Source organism: Mus musculus, chromosome 2 (genome assembly GCF_000001635.26).
Source record: "Mus musculus strain C57BL/6J chromosome 2, GRCm38.p6 C57BL/6J".
Taxonomy (NCBI): domain Eukaryota; kingdom Metazoa; phylum Chordata; class Mammalia; order Rodentia; family Muridae; genus Mus; species Mus musculus.
This window is the reverse complement of record NC_000068.7, coordinates 87,380,150-87,398,485: the sequence shown is the minus strand read 5'-3', so window position 1 is coordinate 87,398,485 and position 18,336 is coordinate 87,380,150. Positions and strand designations below refer to the sequence as shown.

General features: G+C 37.6%; 1 protein-coding gene and 1 pseudogene across 1 annotated transcript; both read right to left on the bottom strand.

The window, feature by feature from the left end:
• Gm1826 (predicted gene 1826) lies at positions 2,182-5,029 on the bottom strand (annotated as a pseudogene).
• Positions 9,799-10,779, bottom strand: Olfr1122 (olfactory receptor 1122). The gene has a single exon (NM_147031.1). The coding sequence runs from the start codon at positions 10,777-10,779 to the stop codon at positions 9,799-9,801; it is 981 nt and encodes a 326-aa protein (NP_667242.1).
• Positions 10,780-18,336: the final 7,557 nt, after the last annotated feature.

Sequence of the window (18,336 nt, the reverse complement as noted above, 5' to 3'; positions counted from 1 at the left end):
TAGTTTGGTTGATTCTTTGTATAGTTCTTTTTGATTCCACTTGGTTGATTTCAGCCTTAATTTACCCATCTACCCTTCTTGGGTGAATTTCCTTCTTTTTTGTTCTAGAGCTTTCAGATGTACTGTTAAGCTGCTAGTTTATGCTCTCTTCAGTTTCTTTTTGAGGTACTCAGAGCTATGAGTTTTCCTCTTAGGAATGCTTTCATTGTTTCCCATAAGTTTGGGTATGTTGTAGCTTCATTTTCATTAGACTCTAAAACACCTTTTATTTCTTTCTTTATTTCTTCCTTGACCAAGTTATCATTGAGTACAGTGTTGTTTAGCTTCCACATATATGTGGGCTTTCTATTATTTGTATTGTTATTAAAGATCAGCTAGTCTGTGGTGATCTGAATGGATGCATGGAATTATTTCAATCTTCTTGTATCTGTTGAGGCCTGTTTTGTGACCTAGTATATGGTCAATTTTTGAGAAGGTACCATGAGGTGCTGAGAAGAAGGTATACCCTTTTGTTTTAGGATAAAATGTTCTATAGATATCTGTTAAATTCATTTGTTTCATAATTTCTGTTAGTTTCATTGTGTCTCTGTTCAGTGTTTGTTTTCTATGATCTGTCTACTGATGAGAGTAGGGTATTGAAGTCTCCCACTATTATTGTGTGTAGTGCAATGTTTGCTTTGAACTTTAGTAAATTTTCTTTTATGAATGTGGATGCCCTTGCATTTGGAACATAGATGTTCAGAATTGAGACACTACCTCAGAGTAAAAGGCTGGAAAACAAATTTCCAATGAAATGGTCCCACGAAACAAGCTGAAGTAGCCATTCTAATATCCAATAAAATCGACTTTCAACCTAAAGTTATCAAAAAAGATTAGGAAGGACAATTTATACTCATCAAAGACAAAATCTACCAAGGTGAACACTCAATTGTTTTCTCAGTTGGAAAAGGTTCAATTACTACTGACATTTCCTTAGGGATTATAGGTCTATCATTTATATTCCTGATCTGATATTGATTTAAGTTTGCTACGTGGCAAATACTGAGAAAATTATCCATTTCTTTTTTTTTTAAAATCAGTGATTCATTTAATGATTAATTACACATGAGCTCAAAAGATGGTCAGCTAGCAAAAGCTACATATTCAAGGAATCTCCACCTGAGTATGATCTTTAGTACCAACAGACATCTACTTTGGAGAAACACTGCCTAATTTTGAACCCTGACCTTCACAAGTGCATGAGACAAGTTTATGAAACGCACAATAATGATGAATTAAATTAAAAAGATGTTTTTAGTGTTTCTAATTTGAAGACACACCCAGAGATACACAGACATCATAAAAATGTACAATTTTAAAATTCTTATATAAAAGAAAAACAATCATTTTCTTTTTTTTTTCACTTTTTAAAAAATTAGGTATTGTCTTCATTTACATTTCAAATGCTATCCCAAAAGTCCCTCACCACCCCCAATCCCCTACCCACCCACTCCCACTTCTTGGCCCTAGTTGCAAGACCAAGGGGCCTCTCTTCCCAATGATGGCCAACTAGGCCATCTTCTGATACATATGCAGCTAGAGACACGAGCTCTGGGGGTACTGGTTAGTTCATATTGTTGTTCCACCTATAGGGTTGCAGACCCCTTTAGCTCTTTGTGTACTTTCTCTAGCTCCTCCATTGGGGGTCCTGTATTCCATCCAATAGCTGACTGTGAGCATCCACTTCTATGTTTGCCAGGCACTGGCATAGCCTCACAAGAGACAGTTATATCAGGGTCCCATTTCTTTTAGTTTATTTATTTTTTATTGCAGAATTGATACCAGAGGTATAGAGAGATAGCAATGACTATTCATTGTTGATTCCTGCTATTTTGTTAGTGGTGGTGGTGGTGGTAGTGGTGTGTGTGTTATGCATCCTTTGATTTTGTGTTGCTGTTTTGATATTATTTATTCCCTGTGGAGGTAAATCTGTCCAACCCAAATATGACCCGGCAATGAAAACACAACACATTTAATATGATTACATGCTGTGCACACAGATTGGGAAGATCCACTGCTACACTACCGTCTTCCACAGCTTAGAACTTGCAATTTCTCCAGGCCATGTGCTTCTGCTCTGCTTTTCTCCGTATTCCTCCTCCTCTGCATCTTCTCCCTCTTCCATTTTCTTTTTCTTTTTTTAAATCGCAAATAATTTATTCTTTCGTTAGAGTTGATACAGTTTTAAATAGCAATAAAGTACACAGTGGTAGAGAACCTGGCACAGAACTTACAAGCATCTCAGTCACAAAAAGGCTGTCCACACCTCACCAGTTCACACTTGATGCCTATTTTCTACTGTCCAAGTTGAAGAACACCCTATACTCTGACTTTAAAAACACACACACTCTCATCCAGACACATTGAAACCCCTCCTCTGATTACGGTATGTTGACAACAGTACACTTTGCTTCTTTGCATTTATGGCACTCCTTCTGTTCTGTTTTCAGTTAGAAGTGGCAAAAACTAATTCAATTACAAAGATATGTTATATTCAGTCATATTCCCTGGATGCAGACAACTGTGAGGATACAGCAACTTACCTTTGGGCTAGATATTTTTAAAGTATGCTTAAATAGATGTGTTAGAAATCTCTCAGTACATGTTTTCTTGCCCCATGGCATATCCCCAAATTTAGCTAAAATAATCAGTCTCAAATAATGATTAAGTGTGTTGTGCTTAAAAACAAGAAACCGTAAAATGTCACCTCTCGGCTTTCAGTGCGAATCAGAAATGCCCATCAAAGCATTTTCCTCGCGCATTAACTAAGATGAAGAGAGGAACACAAAGGCGCCCTTTGCTTATACCCAGTTAAGAAAGTTAAAGCACAAGTGTGTGAAGTCTCCTGGACTCTTCCCTGCTCCATGAACCAATCATGGTAATGTTAAAAAACAGTAAGATGAGATCAATGCTGACTCCTCTCTGACGTGGTGAGAGCTCCCTGATTACAAGACAAGGTAAAAACTTCCCGCTTCCTCCTTTTCTGTTATTGCTGTTTTAAGAGAGGCTTCCCTCTTTTTACACAAACCTGCCAAAGTTCACAGATGCAACATAATTATTGCCGTGCGTTTGAAAACAGTATTATAAATCATATTTACAAAAAGGATTTAATGCACAAAACTGGAAGACTTTTTAAAAAATGTCTTTGTACTCAAAAACTGTATCACAGCGCCCTTGCTAATCTGGTAGATAAGAGAGAGGAGTTTCCTCTAAGAACTAACAGCGGGTCTGTGGTGGGCTTCTGCCTCCCCTCGCCTGTCTTCAGAGCACCACAGCACCGAGCATCTACCACACTCCACACTAACAGGGGTTTTGATTCTGCCCAGTGTGTAGTGTACCGCTTTGCATATTTATCACATGAAATAAACATAATAGACAAAATATTGCTGCTGTAAAAAGTGTACATTTCCCCCTTCCCCTTACAAAATAATCGGTGGAAACTTATGAAACTCCCTGAAGCTCTGTGAACACACACCCAGCTGCTCACACCTTTCAGGCTGTGACAGTCCATTTGGAACACAGTTCTGAAACCGCTGCAAATTCCTTATGTCAATGCATTTTCTGTCCAATGTTGCCATCTAGAGTAGAAACGTGAAATCAGGTGCATCGGTAGCTACGGAGCCTTTACAAACTAAACCATAACAGCTACTTGCTGACGAAGCAGCCACTTAGCCAAAGGTTTTCCCAAAACCTAGCTGGAATGGAAGGAGTCTTCCCAGGGGGGGGTGTCCATGGTGCAGTGCTGTGACAACGTGGCTGCTAATAGGTACTGGCTATTGGAATGTAAGGACATTTTCACTGCTGATAATTTCCATACTGTCCCTGATCGTACCCATAAGGCCTCTGCTGGGGTGGCTGGGGTGGTCCTGGCTGTGTTGGCCTATAGCCCCCATACTGCTGACCTTGATCCTGAGGATAATTAGGATACTGAGGACCTGGACCGCCCTGCGAAGGACCATAGCTCTGCTGCTGCCCTGGGTATCCCTGCAGTCCCGGGTACTGCTGCTGCTGCTGGGGTGGGTATCCTTGCTGTGGAGGTGGTCCCTGGTAAGCGTCTTACTGTTGGCCATACTGGGAGTTTCCATCAAGGTAATATTGCTGGTTCATGCCTTCTGAAGGACCTTGTCCACCATGACTATATTGGTCCCCATAATAGTCTTCCTGGCCTGAGTACTGCTGTGGTGGGCCCTGTTGCGGAGGTCTGTAGGGAGGCATCTGTCTCTGGCCCATCATGTGACTGCCTTGGTTAACTTGGCCCATCAGCCCCATGGGCGCCTGCTGTCCTTGGTAATGCTGTGCCCCTCCAGGTGGCATATTGTACTGCTGAGAAGGAGGCTGCTGGTGCATCATCGGCCCTTGATTTGGTTGCATATTCATGTTTGGTCTGGGACCATAGTTTCCCATTGGCTGCCTCTGACTCATTGTCATCTGGTTCTACACGGGCATGCTCTGGGATGACAGCACAGAATGGTTGTAACCTCCCATGGAGCCATGGCTACTTGAAGGCATATTCATGGAGCGGTTTGTCATGCTGAGCTGACTGGGTCCAGGTCCCTGCATTGGCATATGGTTAGACCCAGGCATCTGGCCGTTCATCTGGTTCTGCATGTGTGGTGCAGGAGGGCCCCCACCCACCATTCCATCTGAAGGCATGTTGTGAGAGCGGGGAGGGGGTGGAGGGCCACTCTGACTCATCCCTCCAGGACCCATTGGCATAGTCTGTGTGGGCAGTGCTGGTAAGAGAGACTGCATATTTTGATTAGAGTCTGCTATTGTAGCAAGGTATACCAGGTTTGTATGCAATATCTGCTGATACTGCGAGCACTCCGAGGCCTTCCCTTTGTTCTGATAGTCCATTATACACTGAATAAGATGGTTGTTTTCATCCAGCATCTTCTGGATGGTGGTGGGCGTGATTTTGCCCTTGCCCAGCTGCCTTGGGGCTGCGAACCACAGACATGTTGCCGCCCAGCCCGAGATCAGCGAGTCCTCCCTCTTCCATTTTCTCCTTCTCTCTCTCACCTTCTGTTCCACCTTCCGTTTTATCTGTCCAATCATCAGCTCTCCTTTATTTTACAAATTAAGGTCAGAAGCAGGTTTATAGGAAATCACCTGAGTGCTGACTCATTCCTTCTTCACAACCACTCACAATAGAATGGAATTAACATCAAATATAATTAGCCCCAGGGCTACCCACAACAATTCCCTGTCTTTTCCTGTTGGTAGTTAACTTCTTTAAGTTAATGTTTTCTTCTAAAAACTGCTGGAATGCCATATTTACAAATAAATATTCTTCAATTTTGTTTTATTATAGAATATCATTTTCTCCATCTATAGTGACTGAAAGTTTGGCTGGGATAACATCTATGGTCTCTTAGAATTTCAAGTTTACCTGTCCAGGCCTTTCTGCTTTTTTAGAGTCTTCACTTAGCAAGGAGGTGTAATTGTAATAGATCTCTATATGTGACTTGGGATTTTTCTTGCAGCTTTTAATATTCTATTTATTTTCTGTAGTTTTAGTGTTTTGATTATTATGTGTTGAGGGGACTTTCTTCTCCTGTATTTTGTATTCTGTACTTTTCTTATACATTTATAGGAATCTTTTACTTTAGGTTAAAGATTTTTTCTCTTATGACTTTGTTGAAAATATTTTCTGAGCATTTTGCTGGGTTTTTACTCCTTTGGTTCATTCCTATTATTCTTAAGTTTGGTCTCTTATTGTTTCCCAGTATTCCTGAATGTTTTGTGTTAGTAGTTTCTTTTTTTTTTTTTTTTCTTTTGACAGTTATCATTTTCTTTAAGCAATATATCCATTTCTTCTATAGTAGCTACAAGATCTGAGAGTCTCTCTTTCTCCTCATATATTCACTTTCAGAAGCCTGCCACTATCATTATTGTTAACACTCCTAAATTTTCATCTCCAGAATTTCCTGAGTTGCTATGTTATTACTGATTCTATTTCTATTTTCACATCTTCAATATTTTTATTCATTTTCTTCTACTGTATTTTCCTGGATTTCTTTAAGCGTTTATACATTTCTTCTCTTATGATCTCTATCATTTTCACAGAGACAGTTTTAAAGAGCTTGTCATCTGCTACAACCTAGTTGGAATATTCAGGACCTTCTGTGTTAGGTTTACTAGAGACTAGTGGAGACATATTGTTCTAGCTATTATTGATGATGTTTTTCCACTTGTATCTAGCCATCAGTGATTAGAAAGTTTATAATTCTTCATGCTGATATCTGTTTTATGTTTTTGTTCATTTGTTTGTTTTCTTTTTGTTGTTGTTTACTTTGTTTTGGTTTGTTTGTTTTGGTTGGCTGGTTGTTTTCTTTCTCTTTTATGTTTCCTCTCTGGATTTTTGCAGACTGTGAGTTACCTGGTAGGAAATTTCCTGTGGGCATGATAGGTATGATGCAGCATGCAGCATGCAGCATGCAGTTCTTTTTTTTTTTTTTTCCATTTTTTATTAGGTATTTAGCTCATTTACATTTTCAATGCTATACCAAAAGTCCCCCATACCCCCCTACTCCCCTACCCACCCACTCCCCCTTTTTGGCCCTGGAGTTCCCCTGTACTGGGGCATATAAAGTTTGCAAGTCCAATGGGCCTCTCTTTGCAGTGATGGCCGACTAGGCCATCTTTTGATACATATGCAGCTAAAGACAAGAGCTCCTGGGTACTGGTTAGTTCATATTGTTGTTCCACCTATAGGGTTGCAGTTCCCTTTAGCTCCTTGGGTAATTTCTCTAGCTCCTCCATTGGGGGCCGTGTGATCCATCCAATAGCTGACTGTGATCATCCACTTCTGTGTTAGTAGCTCCTTCTTTGTAAGATAATCCTTTTACTCATCAAACAAATCATCTGCAAATATGTTAACAAAGCTTGACTTCTTTTATTAACACTTTCTTCTTTCCTGTCAGATTTTCCATCTCTTTCCCTTCCTGTATATCTTTTTGTTTCATCAGCTATTTTCTAACAGACTGTTTTGTATTGGATCTAGAATTTTTATCTTTTGACTCTTTTTTTTTTCTTCTTCTCTAGTACCTCCTTCAGAAAGTTTGTGACTTCTTCCCAGGCCTTAAGTATCCTTTTACTCTTTTACTTTCTGTCCATGTTCTTTCTGTGCTTGTTATTTTGACTATGGCACATCCTCTGGCTTCTACTCAAAACACTTGCTTATTGCTGTCACTGCTGTCTCAGCTTTCTGTGTTGTGTCTCTTGCTGTTCTCACATGGACTGGAATTGGAATTGCCTTTGGAGCTGCTTCCAGTGATGCTACTAGACATACAGCTATTGCTGTTTAGCTACTACAATTATTTGTTTTATTGCCAGTTTGACCTCTATTTCTGCCCCTATTTTTTTCTTTCTGTCTGCATGTACTGTCAATACTGACTCTACAGCCACTTCAGAGAATTTTCTAGACTCTAAAGGAAAATGGTTCTACTCAATAGTAATTTCCCTTGTACCAGAATAACTGAGGTCTCAGCAGTTCAATTTCTAGTGTGTAGAAAACTTCTTATGAATACAGATTTAAGATTCATGTTAGATTGCTGTCTCATTATTTCATTAATGATCATGGCAGAATTTAATTTTCGTGGATTAATAAGTCATGATTTTCTTAACTATTAGCATCTGACCAATTTCTGACATTTTAGATTTTATTTAATAAACACATGTCTCTATGAACAATTTTACATTTATTTTATATATTTATTTTATACTTAATAAATATTTATTTGCATATTTTTGTATAATGAAAAAACAAAATGTTTTCTGATATGGTCTTACTATTTCACATTACCACCACTACCCATATACCTGTGTCTTTAATTTGGAGATAGTTGGAATTTCTGGAATTTCAGTTTCAGCTTTCAACATTGGTGACCTCATTCATGGTATTATTACAAACTGTGTGCATATAATCAACCTTGGTTCCTTTAAAATTTGTTTCTGTTTTTATAACAATTTCATTTCATAACTTGTTGGGAATGATTTTTTTTTCTTTTTGGGGTGTTCTTTTTAGGAGGTTATTCTAGATGAGAAAGAAAATCCAAGGAAATCTGGAAGTGTCCATAACAGAATCAAGTTGGTCAGACCTATCTATGTCAGAAGCAAGAATAGTGTCCTTTTGATTTTCTAAAGTTATAGTTGCATATATGTCTGTCATAAACATTTCTGATTCAAATATCTGTTAAATAGTTTTCCCTCTTTCATGACGTATTATAACTATAGTAGAAAGCAGAATTTGTTTTAAATCCTAGTTTTTTTTTTTTAATATAAATAGTATTTCCTTACTAGGCATTCAATATAAATGATTATAGATATATATAATCTTTTTTTTTGTATTAGTACATGTTCTTCAGAAGTTCTATACGAGTAGTATGTTTAGATTTAAGAAAGGTTGCCAAATTATAATGGATTCATGAAATAATTATAATAAAACATTTTTCAAACTAAACTCAGGAAGATTACATACATCATATTTTAAAATATGCATTCTACATGTATGTATTCATATTTAATGTGGACAAATCTATGTCAACATTTGATATAACCTAAGGTGAAAAAAACATAAATTTTAAAAGAAGAATTTGTTAGCAAGGCTAATATATCGTGTATGTTCCATATAAATACATACACCTTATTTTATGAGCTACAAGCTACCTATATTATGTTCAAGGGAAAGTATATGAATAAAGTTTATTATTAATTAATTAACTTATTTTGTCTTTGAAACAAAGTGTACTTTATACCATACTGGCCACCAACCCAGAGTATAGTTTCAACCTTCGTCTTGATTTCTTGATCCTGATGCCTTAACCTTTTGGGGGATGGAATAATTCCTTTGCTAGCAAATCCTACATTTAGTTCTTGTGTTTTATATCTTAGGTTACATCAAATGTTGACAGAGATTTGTTCACTTTACATATAAATATTCTACCAATAGGGAAATCTTATTAAAAGACCATCCTTTTTAATATATATATATATATATATATATTGGATATTCCCCCTGCCCCCCAGTTCAGCCATGAGCTGGATAATTCTACTTTGGGTATTTGTTGACATGAGTAGTTGTTTCCATCTTCTGTAACTCTACCAACGGGGTTTGAAACTGCAATTTACCAGAATAAATTCACCAATTTTAAATTTTTTCCAAGACCACATTATCCCTGTTTATAGTTTTATTGTATAAGACTTTGAGAATTGTAACTCAGCAATACACACAGCACAAAGGCATGCATGAAACTCATTTTACATAATGGTTTGAGAAATGCAATGTATTTTTTATCACATTTACCACTTAACTTCTTCCCAACTCCTCTAAGTTCTATACCTATTTTATTACCTGCCCACTACTTGATAACATTTAAATTCTAAACCCATGTAGCCAATTATGTACTCCTTCTAACAAGGCCATCTACCATAGCTTGGTTAGATCCACCATGATACTCTTAAATAAAACCATTTTTTCTATCTCCCAGGACATGTCAATTATAAATAGCTCCTCAATTAGGAGTGAATGCTCATTATACCCTACTCCCTAGCGCTATAATATTGACTACTGAGAGAAAAGATTGTTATAATTTCTTTATGGATTGCCACAGGGCCCATTAACTGTACTTAGTCATACAAAGGTCACTTTATATGAGCTTCATTATTAATAACTATAATTGGATACTGTAGAAATAAAGTTAACAGTTCTGTGCTAAACCTGCATGCAAAATATACAAAGAAGCTATTTTTGTAATTCTAAGTGTTCCCATATGTTGATAACTTAGTTTGTAATTTTCTCAATGCTACCATGATATCCTTATTCCTCAGTGTATATATAATGGGATTCAACAGTGGAATCAAAATGGTGTAGAAAAGAGATAGCAGCTTTCCCAAGGTTTCCGACTGATATGCTTTTGGTTGTGCATATGTGATAGTAGCTGTTCCATAAAACAACACCACAACTATTAGATGAGATGAGCATGTGGAAAAGGCTTTAGACCTCCCTCCAGATGTTGCCAGTTTTAGAACGTTGCAGATAATCTTGCCATAGGAGACAAGGATTAACAGAAATGGGACCATGATAAACACTACTGAAGCAATATAGATGGCTAAATTATTCACAAATGTGTCACCACAAGCAAGCTTGAGTAGTGGGGGAATGTCACAGAAAAAGTGATGAATTTTGTTAGAGCCACAATAAGGCAAAGAGAAAATCTGGTAAGTTTGTCCAGTCACAACTGGAATAATGCAGATCCAGCAAGCAGCCACAAGCTGCACACAGACCTTATTGTTCATGACCAAGGGATAATGCAAAGGATTGCAGATGGCCACATAACGGTCATAGGCCATGACTGTCAGGAGGAGGAACTCCATGCCTCCAAGCATGATGACAAAACAGAGCTGTACAGCACAGGACAACAAGGAAATAGTTCCCTTTTGGGTACAAAGGTCCATGAGCATCCTTGGGATTGTGACTGTTACATAGCAGATTTCCACAAAAGAAAAGTTGCTAAGGAAAAAGTACATAGGGGTCTGCAGAGCAGAGTCAGTTCTTGTTATTAACATTATAATGCTGTTGCTGATCAGAATAGACAAATACATGAACAAAAATATCCCAAAAAGCATCCACTGGAGTTGAGGGACATCAGAAAACCCTAAGAGAACAAATTCTGTAATTGAAATGTTTAAATTTTTTGATTTAATTTCTTTTTTATCTGCAGATAAAACAAATTCCATGTGTTTAGTGAATTTACTTCTTAAAATCTCCCAGCTTCTTTGCTGGCCTGATGAGATGAACGGGTATGTCTATATGTTCTTTTAAAGAGTCATTTACCATAATTTTGTCTTTTAACTCCAACATAAGATTGTTAACATTAAAAATCTATTATGTGATTAAAATGAACCCAGGACATAAGATTTATTTTTCTAGTTTTAGCTATATTTCAGTAAGGTCTTGAGATGTATACATTATTAATAAGAACATATTGTAAGGAAAATATACATAATTGTATTTTGCAGTTAAAATTGAGATTTTACTAAAAACAATTTTTGTGTTTCCATGTTACCTTTTTTTTTCATTTTTATCAGTGCAAAAGCTTCAAATCAGCAGATTTTATTTCAAGATTTTCCTTAACTTTTTCCAAAAAAAATTTTAATTCACTTATTACAATATTCACAGGATGAGCTACTGAGTGCCTAGAGAGGTGGATCCACAATTAAATGCTTGCAGCTTTCAGCCAGCAGGTTGCCCACTGGATAGCAAAGTTCATGTCTCTAGAAATCCAAGTAAATACATAGGGTGTGGAAGCTCACCTATGATTCCTCCAGTCATAGACAGAGTTAGGGTTTACAGCCAGCTGATGTCTAGACTAGTCATTGCTGAGTGCTGGGTTTGATCTTCAGAAGTAGAAGATTGATTTGGAGTTATTTCTGATATCAATCTCTAGTCTCTACAAGTATGCACATCTACAGATAGCGAAAAGAAACAAACATAAACAAAAGAAAAAAGACAACAAACACACCTTAAAAGTGGGAAATTAAAAGTCCTAGCAGATCTTAAGGTAGATTTTTCCTAGCAAGAGATAAGAGGTAGATTATTATATTATCTGAATAATCTATCAGTTGTAGAAATTATGGTACATGTGAATACAAAAAGATTCTCTAAATTTCTCCTTTAAAACTATTTCATATTTCACTTGTCATGTCAAATTTCTCTGTTATATTCTTCACTTATAGCATATGTGTGCTTTGTCTATTTTTCCTTCATTTCTGTTTATGGTAAAACTAGGACTGTCCAACACACATGAATGTGACCAAAATGATTAACAAATAAAATGCACCCCTCATTTTTACTAAAAGTTCTTTATGATTGGAACATTCCAACAATAGCTTAGCAAATGTCACAGTACTTGCCAGGACATAGTATTTATGCATTTTTCACTGTAGTAGTACTCTATTACTTCTAGACTTTAAATTACTTTAAAGTGATGTCTTTAAATTACTGTATTGAGGTGGCTGAATTTATGGTTAGCAATTAAGAGCACTGCCTGCTTTTTCAGAGGACATGCATGCCATTTTTAACACTCAGATGGTTTCTGAAAAACTACTCTAATGCTAAGTCCTGGAGGTGTGATATCTTCTTCTGGTTTCCACAGACACCAGGCCTGGATGTGGTATGCAGACATACATGCAAGAAACCCATTCAAACACAGAAAACATAAAAGAAATGTAAAAATAGCACATTGATAAGTAAATATTATTATATGGTCTTGTGTTTTCAAATTCCTTCTGTGTTTGTTTACACTACATTAAAAATGGATGTTTTTAACAATAGTATCATTCACACAATTTGATAAATATCTAACTTCACTTAGTAAGGACAACAGAGTAAATAAGACCCACTTAGGGGCCGTCATTTTAAAATTATAATCTTAGACATGTCTGTGGTGCTTTTAGTGCCTTTTGGAATTGCTCAGATCTTTTCTTAGTGTAAGGAAAGGACCCAAGCTTACCTGTACACACCCACACGAAGTCGTCTATGAAACCAAACAGGAATTTTATCTTTAGTGTTTTATATGCTCTTGTTTTCCTGAGGCAGCCACAGATTGCATTGCAATTATTTTGGTTTTAGAAATGAATTGCTACTAAATAGGAACAGTGAAACCCCTGGGGTTCATTTCTCTTGTGCATCAACTTAATTTCAGAAGTCTCTTTATAATGAGTTTCTGAGAAACTAAAATTAGTCAAATTTTTTGTTCATCTAACCTCAAATTATCTGGGTACATTTATATTATTTACTGCAGGTTTTTACACTTCCATCTTTATAAATAGTAATTACAATACTTTCTTTTGATGCATTATAACTATTTATTTTATGCATACAAGCACATTTTAGTAATTTCCCAAATTTTCTCATCTTTGGTTCATGTTCTAAAAAATATTTTAACAGTCAAGAGTGGTGGCATACACCTTTAATTCCAGCAATTAGGAGGCAGATATAGGTGGATCAATGTGCATTTGAGGCAGGCCTGGTCTGTAGAGCAAGTTCTAGGACATTCAGGGCTGTTACACAGAAAATTCCTGTAGGAAAAAACAAAACAGAACAAACCAAAACCAAAACAAAGCTAAAAGAAAACTATTTGAGCATCCCGTATTTCTGTAGTAATGTCTGTTCTCTATGTCTCCTTCTGTTGGTTTTTTATTAGTTATTTTATTTCAAATGTACCCCGCTCCCCAGTTTCCTCTCCTCAAACTCCTTGTCCCATCTCCACTCCCCTGCTTCTGAGAGGGTGATCATCTACCCAACCATTCACTCCTGCCTCACCACCCTAGCATTCCCAAATGCTGTGGCATTGAACCTTCATAGGACCAAGGGAGTTCCCTCTGATTGATACCAGATAAGGCCATCCTCTGCTACATATGTGGCTGGAGACATGGGTCCCTTTATGTGTACTCTTTGGTTGGTGGTTTCATCCCCGGGAGTGCTCCAGGGTCTAGTTGGTTGATTTGTTGTTCTACCTATGGAGTTGCAAACTCTTTCAGCTCCTTCAGTCTTTCGCCTAACTCCCCTAATGGGGTCTCTGTACTTAGTCGGATGGCTGGCTGCAAGCATCCACATCTGTATTGGTCAGGCTCTGGCACAGACTCTCAGGAGAGAGAGTCTATCAGGCGCCTCTTAGCAAGTATTTCCTAGCATCATCAATAGTGTCTGCCACAGTTTTGTGGCTGCATATGAGATGGATCCCCAGGTGGAAGAGTCTATGGGGTGGCCATTCCTTCAGTAATTGTTCGACTCTTTGTCCCTGTATTTATTTTAGGCAGGAACAATTCTGGATTTAAAATTTTGAGATGGGTGGGTGGCCCCATCCCTCAAATGGGGACAATGCCTAACTTCTGGATATGGTCTCTACAGGTTATCTCTCTTCTTTCTTGTGTGTTTCAGCCAATGTCATCCTCATTGTGTCCTGGAAGCCTCTTGATTTTCTGGCATCTGGGACTTCCTGGTGGCTACCCCCAGTTCCCAGTTCCCCATCTCTCCCTTGCTACACACCTCTGTTCAATTTCCTGACCCTCTGTACATCTGACCTGTATATATATACCGGATCAGCTCTCCCTTTTCCCTCCAAGTCCTCTATTCCTCTCAAGTCCCTCCCATCGTCTACCTCCTATGATTATTTGTTCACCCTTCAAAGTAGGACTGAAGCATCCATATATTTGTCTTCCTTCTTCTTGAGCTGAATATGGTCTATGACTCATATTGTTGGTATTCCAAGCCTTTTCCCCCATAATATCCACTTATCAGTGAGAGCACACCATGTGTGTTCTTTTGTGACTGGGAGATTACATTCAGGATATTTTTAGGTCCATCCATTTGCCTGCAAAATTCATGAAGATGAAGTCATTGTTTTTAATAGCTGAGCAGTACTCGATTGTGTAAATGTACCACATTTTCTATATCTTTTCTTTAGTTGAGGAACATCTGGGTTGTTTCCAGCTTCCAGCTATTGTAAATAAAATATATCATAAAATATGTAATGCATATAAATATATAGTATATAAATATATATGTAATAGTTATATGTAATATACATAATATTTAATATATAAAATATATCATAAAATTACAAAGCTTCTATAAAGCAAAGAACACTGTCAATAGGACAAAATGGCAACCAATATATTGGGAAAAGAACTTTATCAATCCTACATTTAATAAAGGACTAATACCCAATATATACAAAGATCTCAAGAAGTTAGACTACAGAGAACCAAATAACCCTATTAAAAATATGGAACAGAGCTAAATGGAGAATTCTCAACTGAGGAATCTCAAATGACTTAGAAACACATAAAGAAATGTTCAACATTCCTAGTCATCAGGTAAATGCAAATAAAAATGGCGCTGAGATTCTACCTTACACCAGTCAGAATGGTTAAGATCAAAAACTCAGGTGACAGCAGATGCTGGAGAAAATATGGAGAAAGAGGAACACTCCTCCATTGCTGGTGGGACTGCAATCTGCTACAACCACTCTGGAAATCAGTCTGTCAGTTCTTCAGAAACTTGGACATACTATTAACTGAGAACACAGCTATACTACTCCTGGACATATACCCAAAAGATACTCCAATGTATAACAAGGACACATGCTCCACTATGTTTATTTTATATTGCCTTTTCTAGTTCTTTTTTAGTTGATATGGTTAACCCAGTCTCTAATATTATATATTGTACAATTTTGATAAAGACTATGTGTCCTAATGTATAATATTACTAAAGTTTTATTGTAATCAGTCTGGTGACAGAAGCAAATATATATTCATCTATCTTTCTCTTCCTCTACCTATCTGGTTCTATTTTCCAATAAAAAACCAAAGACAGTTGAATTTAAAAATGTATACCAGTATTCAGCTTGCAAATTAACCATATTTTTGCCTGTACTTACTGTGCAAAAGTGAAAAATGGCTTACTTGAGGATGAATGACCCCAAAAGAGCTTTGAAGTCCTATATCATCATGGAGGATGACAACATGTATCAGAGTCCACAACAATCAACTTTCTTTTTTTTTCCCATTTTTTATTAGGTATTTAGCTCATTTACATTTCCAATGCTATACCAAAAGTCCCCCATACGCACCCACCCCCCACTCCCCTACCCACCCACTCCCCCTTTTTGGCCCTGGCGTTCCCCTGTACTGGAGCATATAAAATTTGCAAGTCCAATGGGCCTCTCTTTCCAGTGATGGCCAACTAGGCCACCTTTTGATACATATGCAGCTAGAGACAAGAGCTCCGGGGTACTGGTGAGTTCATAATGTTGTTCCACCAATGGGGTTGCAGATCCCTTTAGCTCCTTGGCTACTTTCTCTAGCTCCTCCATTGGGAGCCCTGTGATCCATCCATTAGCTGACTGTGAGCATCCACTTCTGTGTTTGCTAGGCCCCGGCATAGTCTCACAAGAGACAGCTACATCTGGGTCCTTTCAATAAAATCTTGCTAATGTATGCAATGGTGTCAGCGTTTGGATGCTGATTATGGGGTGGATCCCTGGATATGGCAGTCCCTACATGGTCCATCCTTTCATCTCAGCTCCAAACTTTGTCTCTGTAACTCCTTCCATGGGTGTTTTGTTCCCAATTCTAAGGAGGGGGATAGTGTCCACACTTCAGTCTTCATTCTTCTTGAGTTTCATGTGTTTAGCAAATTGTATCTTATATCTTGGGTATCCTAGGTTTGGGGCTAATATCCACTTATCAGTGAGTACATATTGTGTGAGTTCCTTTGTGAATGTGTTACCTCACTCAGGATGATGCCCTCCAGGTCCATCCATTTGGCTAGGAATTTCATAAATTCATTCTTTTTAATAGCTGAGTAGTACTCCATTGTGTAGATGTACCACATTTTCTGTATCCATTCCTCTGTTGAGGGGCATCTGGGTTCTTTCCAGCTTCTGGCTATTATAAATAAGGCTGCTATGAACATAGTGGAGCATGTGTCCTTCTTACCAGTTGGGGCATCTTCTGGATATATGCCCAGGAGAGGTATTGCTGGATCCTCCTGTAGTACTATGTCCAATTTTCTGAGGAACCGCCAGACTGATTTCCAGAGTGGTTGTACAAGCCTGCAATCCCACCAACAATGGAGGAGTGTTCCTGTTTCTCCACATCCACGCCAGCATCTGCTGTTACCTGAATTTTTGATCTTAGCCATTCTGACTGGTGTGAGGTGGGATCTCAGGGTTGTTTTGATTTGCATTTCCCTGATGATTAAGGATGTTGAACATTTTTTCAGGTGCTTCTCTGCCATTCGGTATTCCTCAGGTGAGAATTCTTTGTTCAGTTCTGAGCCCCATTTTTTAATGGGGTTATTTGATTTTCTGAAGTCCACCTTCTTGAGTTCTTTATATATGTTGGATATTAGTCCCCTATCTGATTTAGGATAGGTAAAGATCCTTTCTCAATCTGTTGGTGGTCTTTTTGTCTTACTGACAGTGTCTTTTGCCTTGCAGAAACTTTGGAGTTTCATTAGGTCCCATTTGTCAATTCTCGATCTTACAGTACAAGCCATTGCTGTTCTGTTCAGGAATTTTTCCCCTGTGCCCATATCTTCAAGGCTTTTCCCCACTTTCTCCTCTATAAGTTTCAGTGTCTCTGGTTTTATGTGAAGTTCCTTGATCCACTTAGATTTGACCTTAGTACAAGGAGATAAGTATGGATCGATTCACATTCTTCTACATGATAACAACCAGTTGTGCCAGCACCAATTGTTGAAAATGCTGTCTTTCTTCCACTGGATGGTTTTAGCTCCCTTGTCAAAGATCAAGTGACCATAGGTGTGTGGGTTCATTTCTGGGTCTTCAATTCTATTACATTGGTCTACTTGTCTGTCTCTATACCAGTACCATGCAGTTTTTATCACAATTGCTCTGTAGTAAAGCTTTAGGTCAGGCATGGTAACAATCAACTTTCTATCTCTGTTATATTCCAGCAGTGCATGAGAAGTCAGTAGGGAGTTTTCTGTACTCAAAGCCATGATCAAAGGGATGCTCATTTTATCACCAGAAGAAAGTATCCAACTACACAGTACAGCATTTGTTTTATCTTTTTTAATCCAGTGATTTTATTTCAATTCTATGTTCTTTATGTTACTAATCCTACCATTAGTTAGAATTATTCATTTCCAATATTTAACATTTTAGTGTTTTAACATTAGAGACCATAATCTCCAATACAATGGTCAGTAGCAAATTAATATTTTTTTATCTCAAATATATAATGAGTTATTTTGGTTTGTTCTCTTTATGAGCTTTTCCAGAACATATCATAAAACAATAATATAACATTGTTATCACAATTTCCACTCTCTATGAATAAATCATGATGTAACTTCTTTTCTCATTATCTATATTTCCTCTACTTATACATAACCTTTCTTTTAATATAGTAATGTTTAAGAATTTATTCTAAAGACTGTGAACAGAGTTGAGATGTCCCATGAATGTAAAGACCTGGTCTCTTATCTCCATTACTCCTCTCAAAAAGCCATAGTGGGCATCGCAGGCTGCCTGTGATCCCAGTGCTAGGTAGTTAGAGAAAGTTCATTCTTGAAGCAAGCAGGATAAACTAGCTCCAGATATAGGGACAGATCAGCATCAGCATCAGCATCAGCAAATAAAGTGGTGAGTGGTAAAGGAAAACATCTCATTGTCAACATCTCCATCCACACACAAAGGCACATATGCATTTTTTTCAAGATGTTCTTTGAAAATTGTGGTGAAGAAGGTTGATAAAGAT

Excerpts from the sequence above, each read along its gene's own strand:
- Olfr1122 (NM_147031.1), bottom strand. The coding sequence starts at position 10,779 with ATGGAATTTGTTTTATCTGCAGATAAAAAAGAAATTAAATCAAAAAAT.